This window comes from Ammospiza nelsoni, chromosome Z, assembly GCF_027579445.1.
Source record: "Ammospiza nelsoni isolate bAmmNel1 chromosome Z, bAmmNel1.pri, whole genome shotgun sequence".
NCBI lineage: Eukaryota > Metazoa > Chordata > Aves > Passeriformes > Passerellidae > Ammospiza > Ammospiza nelsoni.
The window spans coordinates 74,753,831-74,780,937 of NC_080669.1; the positions used below are offsets into that span (position 1 = coordinate 74,753,831).

Genomic DNA, 27,107 nt, shown 5'->3' on the forward strand with positions numbered 1-27,107 from the left:
TTTGAAATGATGCTTTAAGAGTGTTTCTTCATGAAAGCCTTTGCAAACTGACTCAGAAAAAGGTAAAATATTTCTCCTATCACACGGTATATATTTTGCAGCTTTTCTCCCTAGGCATCAGGTGAGCTGCTCAGATTTGCCTCAGTTTTTCAAACTCGGTGACTGAGAAAAAGCAAAGAAAGCTAGTCTGGATTTCTTGTGTGGTAATAGAAAACTTTATCCATATTGTCTTTAAGCCGTCCCATTCTAGAGTTCTGGTAAACTGATGGCCAGTGCACTCAATTCAGTGCAGGAAGAGTCTTTTTTCTCTGCATTGCAGAGGTTCTTGCAGCACAGTTTGATATTTGTAAAATTGAAAAATCTTACCTTTTAAATTTCTTGTGGTGATCCATCTCAGATCACAGTGCTTGTCTTGTAGGGATCTTAAAATAAACAGACAACCTAACTGAAGTGATAATTCTTTCCACTGGCTTTGCAATGCGGTTTCATTTTGTCCAGACACAGCTCTTGCCATTTTCTGGGCTAAAATTATGGGTAAAGATATGCAGAAACCATATATGCTGTGCAAGTAGTTTCTGTTACCTACAAGATCACTAGAACTGTTTAGAAGGGATGCTTAGATTCAGTAGAAAATGCTGCACCTTTTTCATTTTGTTGGGTTTTTAAAATTACTGTTACTGATTTTTAAATAGAATGAAGAGCTTAGTGAAGTAAGAGCTATACTGAGGCTAGTAGATGTGTCAATGCAGTCGTGAGTTAGGAAAAAGCTGCACTGTGTATTTCAGAGATAAAAAAATCAAAGAAGAGGGCATATGCAAGAGGTGAGGGAAAGGCAAAATCAAGTATCCAAAACCTTCTACATTGCCAAAAAGAAACAATAGGTGGCAAGACATATATCAGTGTAATCAAAGGCAGTTATTTTAAGGGAAATTTCTCATGTTTCAAGGTACTAAAGAATGTTTTTCATGAAAGTAAATCAAATAAAAGCTCAAGAAGCAGAAGTTGTCTGATTTGATGCTATTTTAGAGTGTGAACATTGAATTACCTGTGCTTTTCGTGTGCACGGAGAGATAGAAATATGAGCGTTCTCTCTTTTAGGAGCTTTCTTAGGTGCATGCTGTCCTTCAAGCCTTTTCTGCCAATGCATTTGGATCATGAACCAGAATTATGGTCAGAAGGTGCTCACTGTTGGCAGATGCCATTTTGCAGGCTCAGCGAAGCTGCCTGGGATCATCACAGCCTCTCACTAGTCCCAAAGCTATTGGCTCACAATTCTAGTGCTTCTGATTGCCCCAGGAGATATGACTAGGATGCTGATGACATAGACAGACTGAGCTGGTGCTGGAACAAAATACGCCCCAAACTATTCCTGGCACATTAATTTTATGCTTAGAATCAGATATATCTCTTGCTATTTTTTCCTCCCTTTTTCTTTCCTTCCTTCTTTCACATTCCTGTCTGCTGGTCCCTAAATTAAGATGAAAAATAGCTATTATGGTATTTCTGAGACTAGTCTTTAACTAAAATGTGAGATCTGATAGAGATCTCATACATCAGAGCAGCAGTGAGCTTGCAGAGTGAAAAGAAAACATGTAATACCAGATTTGTTTGCACAGTTCACAGAAAAGCAAAGACTTAAAAGAATTTTCATTTGTGGGGTTTGGGTAATAGATAGCAGCTACAGCTCTGCCCCAATGAATTTGATTTCCCAGGGATTAGGTAGTTAATTTGTATTCAAATTATAGTTGGGCATAAAATACAAGGTTATATGTGATGCTAATTTATGTGATCTAGAATATTCTGTACAATCTCCATATATGGAAACAAATAAACAAGAAGACCATGCCACTCTGCATGCTACAGCACTTGACCTGCCCCATGCAAGCTGTGGTGCTGTGTCCAGTCTGCTGCTGAAGTTATAAATTCTGATGACCTTAAACCATATGTTTTAGATGCTTGGTCATTTCTAATGTAAAGATTATTTTTAGAAACTTAGATTTTTTTTTTTCACTCTTGCTCTGCCAAAAATGAGGACCTGGTTTACTAATTTTTTTAAGTTTGGGTTGAAGTATTTCCATGAATTCTGCTGTGTTTTAGCCTGATAGGTGAAGGGAACCTTCTTCTATTACAGAATTTGTGCTTTGTGTCTGCTCACAAAACACTGTGAAATCATGTTTGCAGTTTTGCTTGACTGAACAAATAAAAATAACTTTTTTAGTGGCTTGTTGTGGGCAGGTTTTTAAAGTTTAAAGCCTTTTGCACTTTTTAAAATTTTCAATGCAGTGCCCAAATGTTCAACAGGGTGTTTTTTTAATGTGGTATATGCACAAGTAGTATCACTGCCTTTCTCCTTCACCTTTTCTTCTGCGTACAGATATGATGTTTAGACCACATTTGGAAAAAAAAACAGTGGAGAAGACATACCAGCTGAATCTCTCAGCCCTCAGCATGATCCTTTCCACTTTTACATGTATAATGCAAAAATGTTCCCCACACTTCTGTTTGTCTTTGAGTGCTGGCAGGAGTTCTGGTGGCCTGACTCGCTCTGGATGAGCAGTGGGGAGTGCTCTGGGCATGGAGAGCAGTGCTGCTGCCCTGAGCTGCCCTGCTGTTTTGGAATAGGATCCCAATATTACCAGGTAGATTGTGCCTGGGCTCGTCTGACCCTTGCTGCTGGGCCAAAGGCGGAACTGTGGTATTTCACCTCAGAAACTCTTTTGGCTGGCTGGATGTTGCTTCTGGGCACTGAAACAAGTCCAGGCCTGTAGAAACTCAGTTTACCTTGGGTGGAAAGGCTGCAGGCTACGGTGAAGAGGAAAAGAAGACGAATTCTGCTGGAAGTTTAATATCCAGAGTTTTATTCCATGGTCACAGATGTCTGAATCTTAGTATCAGCTCCAACAGAATGCCGAGCACATGGTTCTGGCTCAATTTAAGCCCAGGGACAGGGGGAGGGGAAGGGACAGGTGAGCACCAACCAGGTGGGAGGAGGAGGGTCTCAGGGGACGAGGGACACATAGACAGGCCAATGACTCCCAGGCCTGAAGGGCATCCTTTGAACTCGAGGGACCCCACAATGGCCTTGCTGGAATGTTTAAGACTGACTGACAAACCAGCCGGGGGTGAGGGGAAGGGGAAGAGAGGTATTGCCACACCTGGGAAGGGACTGGGAAGTTTAAAACAGGAAATTGCAACACACTGCAACACTGCTGCCCCACTCCTGCCTGCTGCCCTGAGTTGCCCTGCTGCTCCTGCAGCCCTGGGCGAGGGCTCTGCTGCGCTGGGCAAAAAGGAGACGGAGCCTTCTCCTCCCTGTGCTGTGTCCTGGCCTCGCTGCCCTTTTACTGATTCTCAGCTGTGTTAATCTTACATTTGCCTGTGTAATATCTGCCTTGTTTAGATCTGCATTTGATTAACTAGTTATTCACTTAAAGGTGAGCTTTTAGAATACACCATCTGGGACTCTTAGAAAGTCCCTGCTGTCCATGTGATGCTGCACCATGCTGCCTTCTGAGTGCTGGCTGCATGAAACCTCCAAGGAAATCTGTCAGGAGGTGGTTTGCCTGGGAAGAAGTGGGAGGCTATCTGCACTTGGCAGTGTCTCAGGAAAAGTTATTTCATCTCACCCTACACAAACAATTTCAGGATAGTAAAGAAGTTAGTAAGTAAGAAGGAAAACTCTCAGGAAGGCAGCATGTGCTAAACTTCTGTTAAAGAACAGTTTCTTTAGCAAAACTAAGCTTGTGGTGGCCGTGATTGTGAATGTGTTCGCACAGTTTGGAGAGCTAGAAATATAATTACAGCTTGGGGTTTTTTTTTCTCTCTACTTTTCAACACAGTATTGAGAATATGAAAAGTGGAGTTGACTGATACAGTGTTCTAAAAGGAATGGGAGCTGGTCTTTGTGTTGGCAGGAGGGAAGTTTTGAGAAATTGCATGTGGGTACTTTTCTATACACCAAACATTAGTATGAATTGAATAATGAGTAATCTAATCAGATTTGTAGCCAAGCTTGTCTGTCATACTGTGATAATTACTAGCTACCTAGGGCCTTAATACCAAGCAGATCCCTCCCCACCTCCCAACCCGTTTTATTTTTGAGAAGTGAGTTCTTTGTGGGAAAGAAGCAGAGCTTAGGCAAGGCACTGATCTTGGCTCAGTCCAGTGACCAGAAACACTTCCCAGTGCAGGCACTGCCATATTTTATAAGCTGTTTCTTAACAGCTTCAAATGGTAAGTAACAACCTTGGCCTGAGTGAGGAGCAGTTCATCATGGTCATGGGGTACTGGCAATATCAACAGTAGTATTCTCCCCGTGGAAGCAAGTATAGACATGTTCAAAAGTACAAACCAAAATGATTCTCAAGAGTATTTCACAGGTGATAAGGACATGTAAGAGGAACAAGAGCAAGTAATTGTTTAAAATCCTCTCTTGTTGCATGAAAATTTTCTTTTTTTATAGGGAGGACAAAACAAAGTCATTCCAGGTATGAAAGTTGGTCATTAGATATGGAATGCCATTTCTTGACTGATGGCCTACCAGCTCTTCTTTCTTCCTGGCTAAGGAGCTGCTTCGGCAAGGTGTTTTTGAGAAGTCTTCAATGATCTGTGGTCAAGTCTGCATATTTTTCTTTATTTCACTCAGGAGGAGGGAAGATTGGACCAGATGACCTCCAGAGTTTTTTTCCAAACTGACCTGTTCTTTGAATCCCTGAAAATAAACTCTCTATTCTGTATCACACTGAACAAGAAGCAGATGCTTTGTGCTGGGTTTTGAATGTTTTGTACATGCAGTTCTAGGCTGTGTCCTAGATCAGTCCAGTAGCTGGTGAGTCTGTTAAAGTTGTGCTTGGACATTTGATATGGACTGAGGGGCTCCAGCTGAGGGGCTTTGGCTGGGTAATGCTGAGTTCCATGCATGGCAGAAATAGCATTAGAAACCCAGGCAGAGGTTCCAAAATACAATACAAAGTAGTTCAGCTCACCCGTGCAAGCAAACCACATTAAAATGGTTGCATGGTGGTGCCTGCGCTCCTGCCTGGTTTCTCAGATTGTCCCTTTTGTCTGCAGGACAGTCTCAATAAAGCAGCACAGTCCAGACTCCCAATGATGTATTCCCATGCACAGGACCAGAGTCCAAGTTACCTTTATATGCAATTCCAGTGGCTGGTCCAGAACTCACCTGGTGGTGGAGAGAATATGTGGGGGGAGGCAGGGGGAGCTGTCACTTCTGGGAAGTTATGGGGCAAGAAGGAAGCAAACATTTCCTTTCCTCACTGTTTCACACATTATAACCAATGTTTTCAAGGCAGAATGGGATACAAGTACCAGAAGAGTGCAATTTCTTGGAGGACAGGAGTATATTTATTTATATATGCTGTATACATGTACATGTATGCCAATTTTTAATATCATGCCAGTATTCCTGTTCTTGGGACTTGTTCAGTATCTGGATTTTTGCTTTATCAGAGGTAATATCTACCTTTCTTCCCACGCCTTTAGATTGTGGACTCTTAAGTGTGAATATGTGACTAAGCTGTGACCTTCAATTGGGGTCAGGGACACACTGCTGGTGATGAACACTGGAAGAACAGCTGGAAAGTGAGGCAGTTACCTGTGTGGACACTTGGACACTGGGCAATCTATAATCTCTCTGTTTCTTCCAGTTTTGGTTTTGTTTGCCTGTTTAGTGTTTTTATCAAACAAAGCTGATATCACCCAAGCAGTTTGCAAGCTAAAGGGGACTGGACTGCTCTTGGCAGCACCTTTTGACTTCCTGAGATGTGCTGTGGCTTTGATGAGGAGAGCAGCACTCAGCCATCTCAAAAAGAAGGCAGAACACAGTACTGAGGTGCATTAACTGTAGGGTTCATGACTAGGCTTTGCTGTTCCTTGAAGTGGCAGTGCAACTAGCTGACAATTCATAAGGCTTCTCCCTTGGCTGATTGATTTTTAAGGTCAAAAAAGACAGGTAGAACAGACCAAATGAGACTGCAAGAACATTTCCATTGAACTCCTGTGTACTAGAGATCATGGGCTTTGTTCTAGCTATTCTCTACACCATCCAAGAAACATGTTACCAGCTGTCAGTCACTGTAGAGCCCTCTTTGATAAGGATGTCTTTAAAGGAATTATGTGGCACTGCATGTGACATTTCAGCAATAGTCACAAAGGGATGACATCTCCTAAATACAGAAAGACCACAGGTAAAGCTTTTAGTGACACTTAAAGTACTAGTAAAAATTCCACTTCCAAAAGCTATTGGATAACTCCTAGCATAGAGACAAGAGATCCATGGAAGAAAAGGAAGACCAAAACATCCTAAAACCTGTGAATTGTTTCTTCTCTTTGTTTGTGGTTTTTTTTTTTTTTTCTGGTACTTGTGGATCATCAGGGTGTGATAGCTGCTGTTGGAAGGATATTGCTCATTCAATTCTAGGTGCTGTTCAATTCTAGGTGCTGTTTACAAGGCTGTATTTGCCAAGGGATGGCCAGAGATGACAGGGAAGCAAGGAAAGGCATGGCAAAGTTCACGTATACTTGTTGGCTTTGTGAATGATATATTTAAGCTTAGCCACCAAAAATAGATTTGCCATGCCTCTATGTAAATCTCCAAGAGACTGAAGAAACTATTCTGAACTAAAATGTATTCTCCCTTAGGGACTTCTTTCAGCACAAAGCCCAATTACTTTTTAAATGGGGGGGTTAGCCCTCCAGGGAAACCATAAATATGTCCATAGTGAGTGGTAGTGGGTTAAATATTCCCAATTGCCCTATTACAGGAATCCAGGAAAGAAAACAGTAGACAGTTCTCCCTAGTAAAAATACTAGCAGGGGATTTCTAGCAATCTAAGTGATACTGCACAATTTATTCTTTAATATCCCGTTTATGAAAATTTAGTGTCTCAGTGGTTGAAACAGACCACTTCTGTTCTTTGAGTCATGGCTGGTGTAGACACTTTAGGTGTCTCTTGGTAATTTCTTATGGAATAATGGAATGGTTTGACTTGGAAAGAATCTTAAAGGTCATTTTTTCCAACCCCTTTGCTGAGGTCAGGTACATGTTTCACTAGACCAGATTACAAATGCTAGCCAGCACTTGGCCTTGAATACTTCCAGGGATGGGGTATCCACAACTTCCTTGGGCAACCTGATGCAGTGCCTCACTGCTCTCTGAGTAACACTGCCCTCTTCCTGACATCTAATCTAAATTTCTCCTCTTTAATTTAAAACTGTTCTTCCTAGTCCTGTGGCTGTCCATTTGAAAACTTGCTCTCTCTCTTCTAAATAAGACCCCTTTAGGTACTGGAAAGCTGCTATTCAGCAGCTTCCTGTTTCCCAAGCTTAACAACCCCAGCTTTCTCAAGCTGTTCTCAGAGAAGAAGCCCTTTCATCATCTTTATGATCAAAGGTGCTGCTCTGGGCTCGCTCCAGCCGGTCCCTGTCCCTCCTGTTCAGAGGACCCCAGCTCTGGATGCAGTGCTCCAGGTGGGTCTCAGCAGAGCAGAGCAGAGGGGCAGAATCCCCTCTCTGCCCTGCTGCCCACGGGGCTCTGGGTGCAGCCCAGGACACGTTTGGCTCTCTGTGCTGGGAGTGCCATGGCTGGGCCATGTGCAGCCTCTCACCCACAGCACCCCCAAGCCCTTCTGGACACGGCTGCTCTGGGGCTGCTCATGCCCAGCCTGGGCTGATAGTGAGGTTGTTCCTACCCAGGTGCAGCACCAGCACTTGGCCTTGTTAAACCTCATTATATTCTCATGGGTTACTTCTCAAACCTGTCCAGATCCCTCTGGATGGCATTCCATCCTTCAGGTCTCCTGCCATGTTCTGTAGTGGACCTGTTTTCTCTGTGCTTTTTTTGTTGTTGATATATCAGCAGAAGCTGCATGTTGCCTTTCCCATTCCTTGCAGGTTTCCCTTCCCAGCTGTGCCCTTCTTAACTCCCTCTGTGCCTTTGTCCTCTGTTCCTCCCTGGCAATCTGTCCTTGCTAAAACCTTCTGTAATGGCTTCTTAAGTTTGATGCCACTCAGAAGTTACTCCTCCAGACAAACTTGCCTCCTGCATTACCTCCTTGTTTCTTCACACTCTATTCATATGTTTTAGAGAAGTTACTTTCCAAGTTCAGCCCTTTCTGCTGAGTCCCTTGGCATTTAAGGTAATTGAGTTCTTCCAGGCTACCACTTACCAATTTCCTGAACAAGCCAAGACAGTTGCTCTGAAATCCAGGATCTTTGTTCTGCTTTTTGCCTTCATTGCTTTCCTGAGTATTTCAAATTCTTATTTCTCCTTGTAGTCACTCAGTCTAAGGCTGTCATCAGCCTTTATGTCCCTATCAATTTCTTCCTTAATTCATACAACATCCAGCAGTGCAACTTCACTACTAAAAGGAGTATCTGCAGAAAAAATAAGTTTCTGGTGCTCTCTGAATGTCCTTCACTTTGCTGTTCTGCTCTGCCAGCAAATGTCTCAAAATTCCCCCATGAAAACATGTAGTTATGAAGCTTCTTCCAGTTGTTTAAAGGCTTCATCCACTTTCTTTTCTTGACTGGGCAGTCTATAGTATGTGCACTCCACATTAACCCCTTGTTTGCTATCCCCATCATGCTGATCCATGAGCCTTCATCCTTGACTTCTTGGATAGGCTGGGTTGTTGAAATAGTGGGAAAACAGTGTGCATGGTGAGAAACTATGTCTGCACACAAGAGGAATATCTTCTTTTGCTCCCTGAATTACTTGGGATGAGTAATTTGCCCTTTTTGCTTCTCCAGGTCTCAGACTGTGAAGTCTGTTGGACAGACCTGCCATAACAGAGATAGATGATGTGCAAGGGCCACCACCTTCCAAAGATTGCAGGCATCATAGCATTTGTGTTCCTCAGTGTAACCTGTGTCCTCTCTTCATGGAGGCTGAACTTTGGTGGTAGAGAGAACCTGCAAAAACACTTTCCAGTGAAAATGTAGGAGGGGAATGTCCCTGTGCACAAAAGAAAGATTTGGAAGGAAACATGGTTGCCAAAAGCATGTTTTTACAGGATTCCCTCATTACCAGGAATATAGTGATTTTGGGCATGACAGTGGAAAAGATTATACCCTAATTTACTCTGCTAAGTGTAAGGATTTTGAATTTCTGTGAGTTACACCAGTAAGCTATCTGAGACAACAAGGCATGATTAAGGCAAAAGGAAATATAGATGAGTGCATGATGAAAATTAATATTTAATTGACCTGTTCCAAGTAGTTATACATATGAAAAGACAAAATATTTGCTGTATGTTTTGTTCAGGATGAATGTCTACATACTTTTGAACAGCTGACCTCTGCTTCATTTTTCGTCAACCAAGTTAAGCCTTATTTCCTTTTTGTATTATGCTGTAGGGCTTCCTTGTTTGGGTTACAAAACATGAAAATTCACTGAACACTGTGCGGTTTTCTCATCACCATCCACATAGAAACACCTATTTTTAGGCTCAAATATGTGCACAAAGACTTTAATGAGGAAAAAATATTTTTCTGACCTGTCCAACTTGCAGTGTTCAGGTATTTCTAGCTGTGATGTTCACACACACACACACACACACACACACACACATTCACGCACACTCACACACACACACACACACACACACACACACACACACACACTTCTCTGTGTTTTGCATCACCAGTAGCTAAAAGGTACCTGTTGACAGGTTGTTCACCTTGGTTTCTGCTGTGAGAATTGGAATTGTGCTGCTTTTCTTGACTAAAGTAGTTTTAAGAAGAATTTTAAACCAATATGTGCCCACTGGCAGTGCTGGGGTCAACTTTAGCTACTGCGTTTTCTGCAACTTCAGGTTGCCCATGTCTGCAGACAAGAAGATCAGAGACAAATGGTTTAATTAGTCTTAATACCATTTTGAGCCTACTGCTCTAATCAGTTGATCAGGTTTACACAGGTACTTAATCTGGCATAAAACTCTACAAAAATAAAATGGGCTTCAATGGGCAAAGGGGGGGTTTGCAAAATCCATCCCTTCCTAATATCAGTGGCTGTGCCTTGTTTTAAACAAGACTGGATTTACTTTGATTTCTAGATTAGTGCAGGTTACACTGAGCAGAACATTTAATGCATCTCATTGATTTTCCCTGTAATACTGTTGATACACAGGCCATTGCTCTAATAATTTGTTTTACCATTAGAATTCTGTATGCAGATCTAGTCCCCAAGGATATCAATGTGTAACCAGATACTGCGTGATCTAATCAGGTGCTGCAAGAAATACATTATCACTTCAACACCTAGCAGTAGAAAGCTTCATCAAAATGGAAAAGTTATTTAATATTTAAAGCAAAATGCAGTTCAAAGAGGCAACCAGGAGAAGTAGGTGTGTACAAAATTTCAAGATATTTCTCAGATTAAACAAAGCCAAATCCAAGCCAGAGTCTAGGATGATTTGTCATGACTCCATTTGTTGTTAAAGAAGAAAATGTTATAGCTGCTGCTTCAGTTTATAGGGTTTATTCCAGTTCAGGTAAAGTAGCATCACTCTCAGAAATGACTGACTGGCAGAATTTCATTACTGTGATACTTACTTGCTACAGCATGCGTGCTTTGGAAAGCAATTTGGAAAAGCACCTGCAAAAGCATTGGTGACAGACAAGACCAGTGCTGTGAACTCATTTTGATGTAGGGTTTGGATCTCTGAGCACCTAGTACTGGAGTCCATTTCCAGAATACAAGTCCTGCTGACTTTGAAGGAGTTTTGCAAGCAGTGTGTGTCAGGCTGAGCAGCAGACCTGCTTGCTGCTGCGAGTCTGACCAGAACCATCTATGGCTGGAATGGCAGGAGTGTGGCTCTGCCCGCAGCTGGACAGTGTTTCTGTGCAAACTGCCAGGTGCAAACACCAGGTGTTCAGCAGGGTAATGGTTGACGAAGATGATAAGCATCTCCTAGGGTCAGCTTATAACTCCATATAACTGCTTTCATGTTGATGTCTGAATGCTGAGTTTTTGTCTGAATGCTGAGGCTTTTGTCTGAGTTTCTGAATTTTATCAGTGGAATGCAATGCTGTTCTTCGCTCTACGTCTTGTACTTATTTAGCAAAAGAAAGTAAAGAATTTTAGAAGTAAATTTAAGAAGGAAAACCATTTAGTAACCTTGTGTATGACCAGATGAGACTTGATTTAAGATAGAACATAAAATATTTATGTTCCTTGACATTTTTCCAACTCCTATTTTATCTGGCTATAAAGGTATGTGTGGAAGGATATTGGTTTGTTTTGGTTTTTTCCTTTGGTTCTACAGACTAAACAGTGCACAATTCAGTGTGCAGGGCCAAACTCTCCTCCTTGGCTCAAGGGATTTATTGTTTTGCTTTGCTACCAGAATTGCTTTGATCTTCAGAGGCCACTGGGTTCATTGATCCTAAAGGCATAGGTAAGAGCTGGAAGAGAGTGACTGAGCATCCAGACAAGCAGTGAAACAGACTTTCTTTCAAGCTCCTACAAAGTGTTGTTGGGGCAAATGCTGCCAGACAAATGTACTGTTGTTGAGGGAACGGGTGTGAGGGTTGGTTGGTGGGTGTTGGTAGAGGTCAGAAAATTATTTTCATTGAGAAAAACCACTAAAGGCTTTTAATATATTTTTTGTAATTTTTCTCTCTTGTGTTTTAGGGTCTCATGACTCTTTTAGCTTCTACATTGATGAAGCCTCTCCAGTTGGGCCTGAACAGCCAGAGACGGTCCAGAATTTTGTGTCAGTTTTTGGGACTGTGGCTAAAAAGCTGATGAGGAAGTGGCTGGCTACACAGACCATGAACTTCACCAGCCAGCTGGGGGCAGGTATACGGTATTTTGATCTCAGAATTTCCACCAAGCCCAGAGACCCAGACAATGAACTCTACTTCGCCCACGGTTTATTCAGTGCCAAAGTCAAGGAAGGTCTGGAGGAGATCAACGCGTTTCTCTCTGAGCACCCAAAGGAAGTGGTCTTCTTGGACTTCAATCATTTCTACGGGATGCAGAAATGCCATCATGAAAAGCTTGTCCAGATGCTCAAGGACACATACGGAAACAAAATGTGTCCTGCTATATTTGCCCATGAAGTCAGCCTCCAGTACCTGTGGGAAAAGGAGCACCAAGTGCTCGTGTTCTACCACAGTCCTGTGGCCGTCGAGGTGGCCTTCCTGTGGCCAGGCCAGATGATGCCAGCTCCATGGGCAAACACAACAGATACGGAAAAGCTGATTCAGTTCCTGCAGGCATCAATCACTGAAAGAAGGAAGAAAGGCTCCTTTTTCATATCTCAAGTAGTGCTGACACCAAAGGCTAGTACAGTGGTGAAAGGGGTTGCAAGTGGTCTCAGAGAAACGATCACAGAGAGGTGAGTTTGTGGCTGGTAAGGTGTGCTGACTGTGCTGAATGTGTGTTGGTAGTGCTGTTCTTCCAATTCCTTTTAAAGGCACTCTAGCAGATGCATTTCTTCCATGCTACTGTGGGCCAGTCAGAACTTGGCATAATCCTAAAATATTTAAAGAGAAACACATTGAAGGACAAACTTTTGCATCTTGAAAGAAAATCTGCCAATAAGCCTTATTGGCTTAACCTTCTCTTTTTTTCTGAATGCAGGTTTTGCTTATTTGCTTTGTTTTCCAAATGTGGTTTCTTACCATAATCACTGAATATCATGTCTAGGATTTCTGTACTGGAAAATCTTATCTGTATTATCTAGACAAATCTATCTGTATGATCTAGGTAATCTTTTGTTTGTTCATCAGGCTTCAGATATTGGATTAAAAAAAAACCTTGTCCTGGCTCATCAGCAAAGCCTGATGCTGCAGGATTTGCCATTACGCAAAGATGCATGGTTTCTCTGTCTCTGTACCATCACACATCGTATCAAAGACAGCAGGACACCATTAGAGAGAATTTGACTCCTTAAAGTCTTTCTTCATTTACCATACAGGAAAGAGATGGCAGACTATCATATAGCTTCTATATATGGAATAGCTTATTGACAGGCCATTAGTTGTTCTATTACAAAAAAAGCCACCTGTGCAAGACATGCATTATTTATACCATTCTGACTTTGATAAATCACAGCCAGTTTTGAGCTTAAAGGCATATATGTGTGACTATGTTCTTGACAACTTGGTAGGAAAACTGAAACTTAATGCCAGGATGCAAGAGCTATTTTCTTTTTCTCCTTGAAAATAAAGAAGGGTTGCAGAGTGTAAAAAAATTACAATGAGGGTCAGTGTCCTGCTAATGTTTTGGTCTCTTCAGGGATGTGCCTGTGACAGGAAGGTCTGTTGGGAGCATAACCCCTTCTATGAAAAATGCAGTGTCTGCAAAGAAAACATGCCTCATATTTGGGAAAGGTTGAGCTGTTTTTACGGCAGTTTTCCAAAGCAGCTCTTGACTGGAAAAAATAGGTAAAAACCTCACCTGACACGGTAAAACACTGACTTGGAAGGTTTTACAGGCAGTGGAACAGGATTTAGAAGCACTTGTGTGACTGCACTTGCAGCTGTTGGTATATCCTTCATCTCTGTTTTAGGGGCTCCATCAGGCTGGGGAGTCTCCCTCTCTCCTGAGTCTGAAGAGCACTTCTCTGCACTAAAACACTGCTTTGTTGATGGATTTTACCGATAAACACCTTGTTGTTAGGGAACTTTTTCCTCTGGTAAACATCTTCCTGAGTGTTCTTTAGAACATGAAGTAGGACAATCAGGAAGCTAACAGGTTGTTCTTAAAGCTTTTTGTATCAATAAAATAGCCATCAAACCTCATTTTCTTCATCTTTGGCTTCTAATGTGCTTCTTAGAAGCTGTTTGTAAAGCAAAGACTTGAAATAGATGCTGAAAATGTTTGACTGAGTTTTGAATATCCAGAGCCGTTGAACTCTCAGTGTGCCTTTCCCAACAGCAAATCTTGAAATTATAACTACCTTCAAAGGCCAATAAGTAATTGGGCAGAAAAACCTGGAAATGTTGTTATGCCAGATTTTAACTGATATTTTTCACATGGTCCCCGAGTGTGTAGTCACATTTCTACATGAAAAGTTGTTTCCTTTTTTGTATAATTCTTTTAGCACTTATGAGAGAAATGGATCTTTAAAATAATCTCCAAGGCCGATATTTAGTCTTAAGTATGGCATCTCATTTTTAATTTTTATTTTAAAACAAAAATAGACTGTGGGAAGAAATTTATGATAATATTGGTTTGATATGATAATATGTAAGTTTGAAATTTATGATAATATTGATAGAAACTGAGCCTGTATTTTGAGTTAACTGCTCTAAAAGTAAACATCAAATATATTCAGAAGTGCTCCTCATTTTATGAAGATTCTGTTAAAAATAAATAGGCAAGCAATTAAAAGATGAAGTACTATTTTCACAGTAGAATTTGCACAGTTGTCTTCAGTCTACCCTGCCTTAATGTTTCAGTAGCTTAAAAATATCCACACCAAAGGTAACAAGACATACGTTCCAGCTGTGCTATGTTTGTCACCTTGAACCATCACTCAGTAAAAATATTATTTTGTTCTTTTCAAAATAAATGTCCAGACCAAATCCCATCTTTGTGTCCAGGTGGGTAACATATGTGCTTTTGTTGCCAGTTACTGCATAGACTTATACATTACACTGTTTTCTCCTTTTTAAGAAATGGTGGTGTAGAGCCTTACATTAAGAATGTAGTTATCTTGATTTTGGAAGCAGTTTTGTAACCATACTTGGATGGGATTCTTCCCTCTCATTGAATTTAAAAGTTCTGAATTCAAATGAATAAGGTTGAATTTTTCAAATAATCCTGATGTGAGGGTTTGTTGTTTGGTTTGGTTTTTCTCCTAAATTAAGTATTGCATTTAAGAAATGTTCCTTTTGCATTTTGAATAAAACATGTAGTAATTTATTTTGTTTTATTTCTCCACCTGCACAGTGGCCTTTTACATATTGACTTTGTTTTGAAAATAGGGCAAAGTGTAGATCGCCTCAGATACAATGAAACATGTCAGGTTTTGATCTCTGAAGTTGTTTTTAATAATGAAATTGTTTATGATTTGAAGAGCAGTGGCTGCCTTAGAGGGAGAGCATGGTTTCCCTCAGTCATAGCATCCATTGGACTAGGGAATCTGTGAGCAGACTCCATACAGCAATCCCATCCGGACTCCATTCTGCTGTTTTGCAGCTTTCTTTGGGAAAGAACACAGTGAAATATTCCTCTCAGCCAAATGGTTGGCTTAATGGCTTTTCATCGTGATTGCCTGTGATGGTAGAGGTCCACGCTCACACTGTAGTAGAGAAGCCTTCCAAGGCAATATATTTCAGAAAGGGTAGAGATGTTATTCTATAGCCTGTTCCCTAGAGCTCAGGTATGCAAGATATGAGGCCCAAAATAACCTCAATTAAAAAAAAAATATCCAAAGCCCAAAACATTTTCATGCTCCTAAGACTCAATTCAGTGAAGATATACCAGGAGTTTTCTACTGATAATGTTTGCTCAAAGGTTTGCTGTCATAACAGGTAGTAAGTATTCTGTGGTATGGTAATTAGAAAGAAGGAGAAATTAAAAGTTTTGAAGCTTTCTGTCCTGCACAAATACGTGAGGGCAAAGCTATTTTTTGTAAGGTCTTCCTAGGACCACAGTTCAGTGTAACAACACTTGGTAATACAGATTTCACCTTCACTACTTGAATGAGGAGAATTGCTTGCATGTGTGCACATTATGTTTCTTGGATTTGATTAAAAACTTTGAGACTATCAATGTGTTTCCAGGCTTAACATTCTGTCACACATGCAGTTTAGATGCCAAGAAATGCTCTTTGATTAGCAAACAATATATGCCAAATGAATTACATTTGCTGTGCTCATTGAATTAACTTCATAGTGAGGCAGCTGCCTTCAGTATATCTGAAAGGTGGTTGTGAGACACCCTTTTGATTAGTGTAGAGCTGTTCCTAATAATCTAGTTTGCTTTCTGATTTGCAGTGAAATTGCTAATTTTATCTATGACACTTGAGACAAGTGTGATACTCTCTTTGTTGTCTCTGTCGTTTATTAATGTCACAGAAGAATAGATCTCCTTCAGAGGATGCAGAAATCCTATGGTACTTGTAAAGCTTTCAAAAAATAGAAAGTAAACACATATCCTGCCAATTGTCACTTGATTTCCAAATTAATCTCTAAGGATAATGTTCCCTGTGGCTCACATATGACTAAATCCTTGCCTACCCTGCTAAAGCTTCCTCCTTAGCAACCAAACCAAATTTAAAAAAAAATATCCTGCACATGAGAATAAAACCTTTTGAAATGGAGGCAAAGCATCCAATTCACAATATTAACAGAAGGGGTGGTAAGTAGGCCACAGTAACTGTCAGGAGAAAATCCATCTCTGGGTACAGTCATGAACTAAGGAGAGTCAGATTTAGCTAGGGTATGGATATTAGATGATTAGGTGGATATTGTGTGGAAAATGATTCCTGAAGTTGCCAGAAGTAGGATTTTTTGAGTCAGTTGCTGATGGTGCCACACCTCCGTCAGCTGAATTTTTGAGTTTCTGTGTGACAGGAAGAGTGGGAATTGATCATATTTTAATCTGCACTCCATATTGACTGATGTCATTCTTAAACTATTTTATATGAAAAAGAAAAACAACAGAAATGGCAACTATGTTTTTCTAATTTTCTGCATCCTTCTTGACTGTAACCTTGATGTCTGTCTCCGCTATAGATTTGCAGGAGAGGAGCAGGCTCCAGTGAGCTGGTTCCAATTTTAGGACTCGAAGCTGATGTGTCAGCTCTTTAGCTGGGAGGTGAGGGGAGCCTCAGTCCCTCGCTAATGTGTGTGGTACAAGCACGCCTGACCACACATGTTTGCCTTGGGATGCAGCTGGCTTTTCCTTTTTTTCCTTTTTTTTTTGGTTATTATTTCCTGACCACAGAAGGCACACAATGGCATTCTGGTATATTAGCAAGCTATTCAAAAGAACTCTGGGCAATCCTGACAAACCCTTAGTATTCTTCCTCAAACTGTGCTTAATTACTTTTCCAGTCTTTCTACACAACAGGCAGTCACTGTGCTTTGCATACAGAACAGCGCAGGGAGATTTCTTTGGAAGAATCTATCCACCACGTCTACAGGCCAGCACAATGAAACCCCCAATGGGCTGTGTATGGGTAGTGGCATTTCATCACTGACCATCTGTCTGCATGAGAATTTCAGTACAGCATTCCCACAGGAAGGGCTGTGTAGTTGTGTCTGATGGCTCTGGTCATGAACTTGGAACAGTATTAAATTGTCACAAAATACAGGAGCACAGGTTTTTAATGGCTTTGCTTTAATGGTATTTGTCAACATACCCAGTAGTAGCCTGTGGGATTTGGTGGAGGAAGAAGATTGGCGCCGTGACCACCACGGTGACATCTGTGATCAGTGGCTTGGCTTCTGGTTGTTTGTTTGGGGTAGTTATTCTGATGTTTTCTTGAGGCAGGTACTGGTGTCTCACAGTTTTTCCCTCTGCTTGGTGTGCTTATGAGTTTTATAATGTTGGGCATCAAAACACCTGCTTACAGTTACTGTGTGTGCTGTGTGACTACTTGTAAATATATTTATGTTTTCCTGTCGTTGCACTCTGGGCACAGTGTGGCCCTGCACATACACACAGCAGCAAGTACTTTTCATCACAAAAAAGGAAATGTTAATTCTCTCAGCCTCACTGCTGTAAGCTGTCTCTAACATCTACTTGTCTCAAAGATTTCACACTTCACTCTTTATGGCTGCTGTAGTGAAATTGCAAATGTCTCATTAAGTCACTTGGGTTTTCTTTGATCTTTCTGCATTACTCAGATCACTAAGGAAACTTAAAAGCTAATAGATGCTAACAAGTGCTGACCCCAGGGAAAATACATTTGCTAATGTTGGGCCTGGGTCTGTGTAGCTGCTTCCACCTCATTGTGAAGGAAATGGTTCCTTGATGGGTTGATCCTTCTGCTCTTCAGTTATAAGGGACAAAATGAGCACAGAAATTTACACAAACAAGCTTTTCCAGCTATATTCACAGGGTGGTGTTCAAGTTGGTAGTAATTTTGTGTAAAGCAAAGATGTTTCACATAAACACAAGCAAAAACAAACTCAGCAGATAGGGCAACATCCGTGTCTCTGTGTTGTGTTAGCTCTGCATGCTGCAAACCATGCTAGTTTACTTATAGGGTTTTATAAGTAGATGTATATGCACATCCTTGTCACAGTTTAAGCAGAGAACTGGACAGTTCTCCAAGAACTAACATGCTCATTATATGTTTGGATCAAACTTCCAAAAAAAACCCCTTCCATTTTTAACCTTCTGTTGCTGCTCCATGATCCTAGAGGGGTAGGATGTGAATAGAAATGTCAAAACAAAATCCTGTCAGCTTGTAAAACCATGTTGAACACGCTGTATCATTTTTGATTGGTTTGAGCAATTCTCAGCAGTCTCTAAAACGTTAGAGGGCTTTCAAATGCAATCTGGAGAGAATGTATCCACACTGTCTCTGGAGAAGTCACCTGCATATGCCCAGCTTCTCCAGCAGGTATTTCCACTTGGCTGGTAGGAAAGATTTAAGACAGGAAGGGTGTTAAAGGAGCCTTAGAGACAGAAACCCCTTAAATCCATTTTCAGCAGATACACCAAGCCTACAATTAATTTACTTACACATTTCCCTGCGCTTACAAGCAAGTAGCCCTTGTGGGCTGAGTGAGCAGTTGGCCATGCAGGCTACAGCCAGAGATGTGTTGGATAAAGCCTGCAGAGGAAGCAGTAGGGATTCTGGCACACTGCTGCCACAATCGTACAAAGAGATCACTGCAACAGGGGGGCTGGAAATAGTGAAGGCAGGCAGGCCAAATGTCTTGTTGATGTACCACCTTCTGTATAATGCAGAATTTGCATAAGCTGTAAAAATGCCCATGCTTTTCTTCTGTTAAAGCAGGGATGATACAGTCTTTTCCCTAGGAATTTGGTAATGTCTGTGGGCTGCAATGCAATTTTTTCTTTAAGTGCCACTGTCACTGTGAAAGATGCTGGTTTCATGAATACAAATCCTTCAAATATCCAGCCTCCTTTTATTGATCTTTTCTTTACAACTTTACTTTTAGGCACATTTTTAATAATTATATTTTTCTCCAGGAATGATTGGTTTTTTTGGAGGGGGTGGGGAGAGCTAGGTCTAGTACACAAACTTAATGTAGTCAAAGTTTATAATAAGAATTTAACTGTAATTATAATGATATAATTGCATGTATTGTCCTGGGTTGTACAGTTGTCCTAGAGAGCACAGCCTGTTATATTAAAATGTCTTTCAGTATTTATTTCAGACACTAAGAAAAAATAATAAAAGACATATCTATAAGATGCTGAATGATCATACAGTGGGATTTGACCTTTGGCAATATTTTAATACTGTAGCTGTTGATCTGAGGGTTTTTGTAGCTAAGCAACTGTCATCCAGAATGTATTATATCATAAAAGAGTATTAAGATATGAAGGAGATGAAGTAGTTAGAGTGAAATAGGAGCCATGGTGAGATGCAGGCACTTTCCTATTGAACATTCTTTTTTTCAGAGTTATAGCACAAAGGATGAACCTTACCATGATTTCTTCCATGGTGGGGTATTGAAACCTGCACCCTGCACTCTCAGTTCTGTGAGCAGACACTGTTGTGTAGTAAATCAAGTATGAAACTTGATCTTGAGTAATGGACACATTAATTTTGCTGATGAACAGCAAAGAGGGACTGCCATGGATCTTTATTCTCTTCTTACTTGGGTTTAGAATCAAAGACTCAAAAAGCTTGGAGGAGATCTCAAAGATCGAGTCCAGCCTTTGACCGAATACCATCATGACAAGTAAACTGCACCATAAAGTGCCATGCCCAGTAGTTTCCTGGACACTTCCAGGGATGGTGATTCCAGCATCCCTTTGGGCAGCCGGTTCCAATCCCTAATCACCCTATCAGTGAAGATGTTCTTCCTGAACCTCCTGATGTCCAACCTGAACCTCCTCTGGTGCACCTTGGGGCCATTTCCTCGTGTCCTGTCACTGGTTGCCTGGTACAGCAGGTTAACCCCACCATGTTGCAACCTGTACAGCTTTGTAGAGAGCAAAACTTTGCCTGCTGAGGCTCTTTTTCTGCAGGCAAAACAACCCCACTCACTCAGCCACTCCTCACTTGACTTACTCTCTAAACCCTTTCTCAGCTCTGACTCCGTCCAGCATCTCCATGCCTTTTTCCAGGTGAGAGGCCCAAAGCTGGGCACAGGATTCGAGATGCAGCCTCACCAGTGCCCAGCACAGGGGGACAGTCCCTGCCTGGCCCTGCTGGCCACACCATTGCTGATCCAGGCCAGGATGCCATTGGCCTTCTTGGCCACCTGGGCACAGCCTGGCTCATGTTCAGCTGCTGTCACCAGCACCCCCAAGTCCTTTCCAGCCACTCTGCCCCCACCTGTGGCACTGCCTGGGGCTGCTGTGACCCAAGGGCAGCGCTCAGGACTCAGCACTTTGCCTTGTTGGACTTCACACCACTGGCTTTAGGCCATCGATCCAGCCTGTCCAAATCCCTCTGCAGAGTCTTCCTGCCCTCCAGCAGATCAACACTCCAACCCAACCTATTTACACACTCTGATGTCTGAAACTGGCTTCTTTGCTTTTCCAGTGAGACCTGTTCAAATTACAGCTCTGAGGCAAGGCTGTAATCCCAAATGATTCCTGCAGTTGTGGTAGTGCTTAAATAATGGGAAAGTGGTCATTTTGTCCAGAGTGTTCACTGCTGTTTCTCAGGGTTTGAGTGGATATTGAAAAGAAACTTGCCTCCTTATGAGCAGGCTTTTTTCTCAGAGCTAAGGTCATTACGATTTGTCTTGGATTTGCATGTCTTACCAGAGAAAACAACTACAGGGCCATTTCTCTGTTTCCTGCTTTTGGCTGAGGAAAATGCTGAAACAGTGAAGACTTGGCTCCTCATGACTTTCCATACTCTCTCAGCTGACCTCCAGCTATGTTGGTCTTGTGCCAACCACCCTGTGTCAGGAGGAGGCTCTGCCTCTGCTAAAGGAGCACTGTTGTCACATCCTTTCCTTAGCCCCTTTCTTCACCTCTCTCCTCTCACATGCTCTTTTTAATTAGATTTGCTTTTTTCTTCTAAACTATTGCAAGCAGTCACCCCAGCAATCTTAATTTCTACTTCAGCTGCATGTGAGATGCTGGTTAGGGTTTGGGTAATCAGGGTGAAAATATAAGCCTGAAGCCAGAATGTTGACAGCTTTTAAAGATGGCAAAGATTTAGGAAAGGATGTTTCATACCCAGGGGTGCTGTTTCAGGCTGTTGTCAGGTGCCAGGCAGGTGGTCCTGAAGCTCGTTGCTGGAATGTCATCAAGGTGCTTGTGTGTTGTCCAGGACTGGCGCTGTGTCCATGAAGACTACGAGCACATGGCACGGGGAGTGTCTGTGCCCAGTTTGTTAAGCGTCCTTCTGCTAGAGGTAAAGGATAGGACTCAGCTCAGAGATGTCAGCAAGGTCCCTGCAGTGACGCTGCAAACAAGAGCAGTGCCTTGCTTCTTGCCCTGTTTTCACACCAGGCACAACGAGTTCTTCTGAGCCTGTTGCTAATTGCAGCTCAGAACATTTGGCTGATAATGATCTTTCTTGCCTGGTGGCATTTGCTGCTGGCTTCCTCTCTCCATCAGACAGCGTTTCACTGCTGTTAGTGTCTGGCTGTGCTGGAACAGGAGAGACGTAAATCCAGATGAATGGTTTTCTCTTGGTGGAAAGCACCCTCATTTGAGCTCAGCAGTCTGAGGAACATTTGTGGAAGTATTAATCCATATGATGAACACCTGGTTTTGGTTTTGTTTGTTTTGGTTTTTTTTCTTCTAAGCTATTTCTCGTAAGAAATACAAGTGGACTGTTTGAAAAATACTTTTCAGCTCTGGAAGGACATTGTTTTTCCTTTAGTAACTGCAAGAATAAGTATCCAAAGGAGAGCAACAAAGATGCTGAAGAGTCTAGAGGAGATACTGTATGAAGAGAGGCTGAGTTCACTTGGCTTGTTCAGCCTGGAGGAGTCTCAGAGGAGACCTTATAGCAGACTGGGGCTTTGTCACAAGGGGAAATGGAGAGGCAGGCACCAGTCTCTTCTCTCTGTTCTCCAGTGACAGGACCATGGGAATGGCATGAGGCTGTGTCAGGGAAGGTTTAGGTTAGATATCAGGACAAGGTTCTTTACCTGGAGGGTGGTCAGACACTAGAACAGCTCCTCAGGGCATTGATCACAGCACCAAATATGACAGAGTCCAGGGAAAGTTTGGGCAATGCTCTCAGGCGCATGGTGTGACTCTTGGGGTTGTCTTGTGCAGGCCAGGAGTTGGATTTCGATGATTCTTGTGGGTTCCTTCCAAGTCAAGATATTCTATGATTCTATGAAATAATGCATTGGATGGACTGACATCCAGGGTCAGTTACTGTAATTTCTTCTCAGTAACTTTCTGTATTCCTCTGCTGCTGACAGCCAGCACTGACCATACCTGCGCCCAGCTCTTGTGAGAAGAGAGGTGTATCTCTGGAGATACATTCCCATCTACTTGTTGAAGTGGTGTGTGTTTTTCTCCAGGCCATGCTTTGTGAACTCGTGTTGTCTCATAAGTAATGTCTCTGTTGACACTCGTTACCCCAGTGCACTGGGTGACAGTGACAGAGGTTGTGCAGATCTACCCCAGTCTGTGCTGAGGCAGAGCTGTGCAAGGTCTGTCTGCTGGTCTTTGATGCAAGGCAACTTCGTAGGCAACACTGACCACTGTTAGCCTCTGGTGTGAGAGGTTTACTGGAGGAAGAGGAGTGCAGCATCTCTGTGATGGATGTGCAGCCTGGTCTGCAGCCTGCGAGATGAGCGTGAGCCCCTGCACGACTCTCAGGCACCACGCGTGGCTGAGGTGGCAGGTCTGCTTTTCCTTGAGCTGATGAAGCAGCATGGCTCAATGCTATGATGATGGAGAAGGGAATGGCTTCTCTTGGCAGCCTTTCTTCCCAGGTATCTCGAGCAAACTGGCATTAAAGCAGGGAGGAAAATCACTATAAGAGGGAGATCAGATCTGTGTTCTTTTCAGGAACTTGGTAGTATGTAAGTGTATGGGACCTGATGAGATGCATCCTAAAGTCCTGAGGGAATTGGCTGTTGGAGCTGCCAAGCTGCTGTCCATGGTGTTTGAAAATTCATGGCTGTCCGGGGAAGTCCCAGGTAATTGGAAAAAGGGAAATATTGTGCCCATTGTTAAGAAGGGTAGAAGGGACGACCCTGGGAACTCTGTCCTGTCAGCCTCCCATCTGTGCCACGGAATATGATGAAAGAGTTCCTCATGGAAGTTACACTAAGTCACTGGGAGGACAGGGAGGTGATTCAAGACAGCCATCACAGCTTCACTGAGGGCAGGTATTGCCTGGCCAGCCTGCTAGGCTTCTGTGATGGAATGACCAAAACAGTGGGCAGGGGATGTCATCTGTGTGGGCTTGTGTAAAATCTTTTACATGGTTCCCCACAACATCTTTCTCTCTAAATCAGAGATGGATTTGATGAGTAGACTTTGGTGAATGAGGAATGGCTTGGATAGATATCCAGAGGAGAGTTGTTAACAGCTCAGAGTCCTCCTGATGGACATCAGTGACAAGCTGTGTCCCTCAGATGACTTTTAAACATCCATTTTAACCCAAACAGTTCAGTTATTCTATGACCTCTTTGCTGAAGTGTTTCTCAACCAAGTACCTCTCTTTTCTTCTCTCCATGGGGATTTTACTTTATTGCTGATGCATCCTCTGTAGTCCCTTGGTAAATTTTTACAAGATACATAATGTATTTTTTAGTCTACCTTTCCCTGTGGTTGGTAACCATGGTTCATTGCTGTGGAGTTCTTGTTAAATAAAATATGAGATCAATTCAAAAGTTATCAGTATTACTGGAAGTTCTCACAATGTCTGCCTATTTTTAGTGCTGATCAGAACCAGTAAGAGTGCTCCAAATCAACAAATAATTTTTGTCTTTAATGCTAATTTGAGATCGAATCAGTGGTATATTGTTTAATATTTTATTTCCTTTGTAAAGAATTTGGTCTCCAGTTGTTAGTTTTTAGATGTGACATCAAGTGCATGTTTCTGTGACTTTTTTCAACCCAAAGATTACAAAGGCATTTTTTCTTTTTCCCATCAATGCCACTTTTTATTGACAACTACAGGTATTTAAAAGTCTACTCTTTTTACTTTTTTTTTGTCCCAAGAATGTTCCTTTCAGTGTTTTTCCCCAGGGAAAAGTCTATTTTAGAAAAACACGTCAAAGTATTTCAATTTTCACTCCTATTAGTTCTGTCTTGTCTTTAGATTTATGTTACACTCTTAATTGCAATATTTAATGCTGTTTCTATATTTACAGCTTTTCATTTTTTTATTCAGAAATAGTTCTTGGACGTTGTTTTGTGGAAAGGCCAAAATTTTTGTTTTGCTTTCTAATATGAAACAAAATCACATTTTGAAATGCTGGAGTTTCACGGAACAGCAGTTCTTGGTTTCAGAATTTTGGTTTCACATCTCTTTAGTACCACAGTGGATGTCTAGCCCTGAAGCATCCAGCTTTTGCCTGCCCCTTGGTATCACGGTTGATCAAGTGGCAGTCTTTATGTCCCATTCTCCATATCCATTTTAACCTTGCTCATGACTATTAGAACTTACAGTTTTTTCTGCTGTCTGGAAGGTGAATACCACCAGCCCAGCAAAGCAGCAGTACTATTCACAATATTAATTAACATGGTATGCACAATCATAAACAGTGTGGAATGATATAATTCTTCAGGGAGACTCTATTGTTTAAGTAATACTGTGGCACATTTCAGGATGCTTTACTGTTTTGCGGGAGAAATAAGTCAGAATCTGTCCTTAATTTTTCTCTGAGAAAGTTCAACTGCTTTATTTTGGATAGAAGTTAAATTATCCAACTGCTTTATTTTGGATGACCCAACTACCTTCTCTAAAATTGAAGATTATTTGAACTCAAGGCAGACAGCATATTGGCAGATGTAGTCTAGAGGTAGTGATTCAGGACTATGAAATGTGGAAGAGTCTGACTTAGCTTTTTGACTGACTGCAGTCTGTCATGTTGTGACGCTATTGATGGTAACATCTGACTTTTCAAGACTGGTTGCTATAAGTTTGAGTTAAAAGAAAGGATGAGTATTATTGTTTGATTACAAAATATGCCAGTAATGAATGCTAGAAAGGGTTGCTCAGAGGTCAGCAGAACTATCTAACAGAATGAAAGAAGCAGATATTATTTCCTCCAATGCCTCCCCAAAGCCTTCTCTCCTCTAGGCAGAATAACCCCACCTCTCTCATACTGATCATACCAATCGTCTTTGTGGCCTCCTCTGGATCCACTCCAACAGGTACATGTCTTTCCTGTGCTGAGGACCTGAGAGCTGGACACAGTGCTCCAGGTGAGGTGTCATGAGGGCAGAGGGCCATAATTACCTCCCTTGACCTGTTTGTCACCCCTGGGATGGCCTGGTGCAGCTGGTAAATAATGCATAATGCAGTTGGTAAAGTGTAAAGTAGTGTATTATCAACTGAAATGGAGTTTGAAAATCAGAAATTAAGTTGGACTTGTTAGAAGTACCAGACTGTAGAAATGGTAGCTGTCCTCAAAGACCCTGGTTGTCTTTAATTTTGCCAGTAAGGACTTTGAATTCTGCAGTAAATAAGGGAGTTTGCTGCTAACACAAAGTAAGAGTCTGTCATTGTAACTGAGGAAAGCTGAGGGGTGACATATAGCAAGACCTGGATGCCTGCAGGAGAAGTGAGATGAAATCCAGTGGTATAAAATGTAATGTCATGATGATGGGACCATGCTCTGTTAAGGCAGGATCTCATCAGCTGGGATTGCCAGGCAAAGTAGCTGCTGTAGTGTCACCCATGGTTGGCTAAATCTTAGCCCTTGGTGGAAACGGTGTAGAAGAAAGGGTGGTATCCTTGTGTTATGCACCTAGACATTTACAGCATGCACAGAAAGATGCTGAGGTATGATAGGATATCTTTTTGGATGTTCAATGCAATTTTGGTCATCCTTGTTCTGAGTAGATACTGGCACAGCTGCAGAGAGGGACTACAACTAGGATAAGCAGGGAGTGAATTGCTGAAGGCATTGAGAAAGCTTGTCTTGTTTATCCTGGCACAGTGAATCCTGAGAGATTCTATGATTACCTACTCGCTGTAAATATCATGGGAATAAATACCAGTGAGGGAAAACAGTTTAGGCTAAGGGCCAGCATTCTTAGAAGAGCAACACTGACTAAATAAATTTAAGCTGGAAGTGCGAGAAGGGCTCCCTACAGTGAAGTTTTCCAGCTGGAAAAGCGGGAGTGAGAAAAGTGATTGCTTTTAAGATGACCTTCATCAACTTTTGAAAAAGGAACAGAGATCACTAGTTAACAAGTTCCTCCCGGACACCATTCTACAAGAGAATGTTGTGGCTGCTAACCTGGCTTACCGTGGCACTTATGGAGATGGGAGAACATCACTCACTGTGCTCTGCTCCCCGCTGGCCTGCTTGTGGGAGCCCTGGGGGAACTCTGGTCTTGAGACAGAGGATGGGGACTCCCCCAGGGGGGTGGGGAAAGAGGTGCTCTTGCAGTATTCTTTCATGATCCCAGTGATTATTGAGAAGTCAGAGAAGTCTGTGTTAGGGGCACAGTTCCCACCTCAGCAGAAAGATAACCTGGTGAGCCTGTCTCCACCAGCTGTATCCAGGACAAACATTTCTCACTGTAAAAGAGCAGTGACTATTTTGTAATATCTCCTGGGTACTATATTTTACATAATTATAATTGGCATAGTAAAGGGTTTATCATATGAATGCTTTGGGCTTGTTAATTCTAGGTTGTGAGGAAAGTAGAAGGAATGAGGAATAGCTCTGGGAAGGCTGCTCCTGGTAAATGATTCACAGCAATGCCCAGGATGCTGTTTAGGAGGATAGTGCCTCTGGGATCCAGCTGATTAACAAAGATGGTTTAGCTGTGGGAGTCCAGAGCTAGAAGCCAGAAGATGTATAAATTA

At 42.0% G+C, this 27,107-nt stretch overlaps 1 protein-coding gene across 1 annotated transcript in view; it reads left to right on the forward strand.

Annotated features, from left to right (window-relative positions):
- The window catches only part of PLCXD3 (phosphatidylinositol specific phospholipase C X domain containing 3), a 72,902-nt gene that overhangs the window by 35,426 nt on the left and 10,369 nt on the right, over positions 1–27,107 (forward strand). The window contains exon 2 of the mRNA XM_059492532.1: positions 11,654–12,362. Coding sequence (XP_059348515.1) covers positions 11,654–12,362 — 709 coding nt within the window. The remainder of the gene's footprint in view (positions 1–11,653; positions 12,363–27,107) is intronic.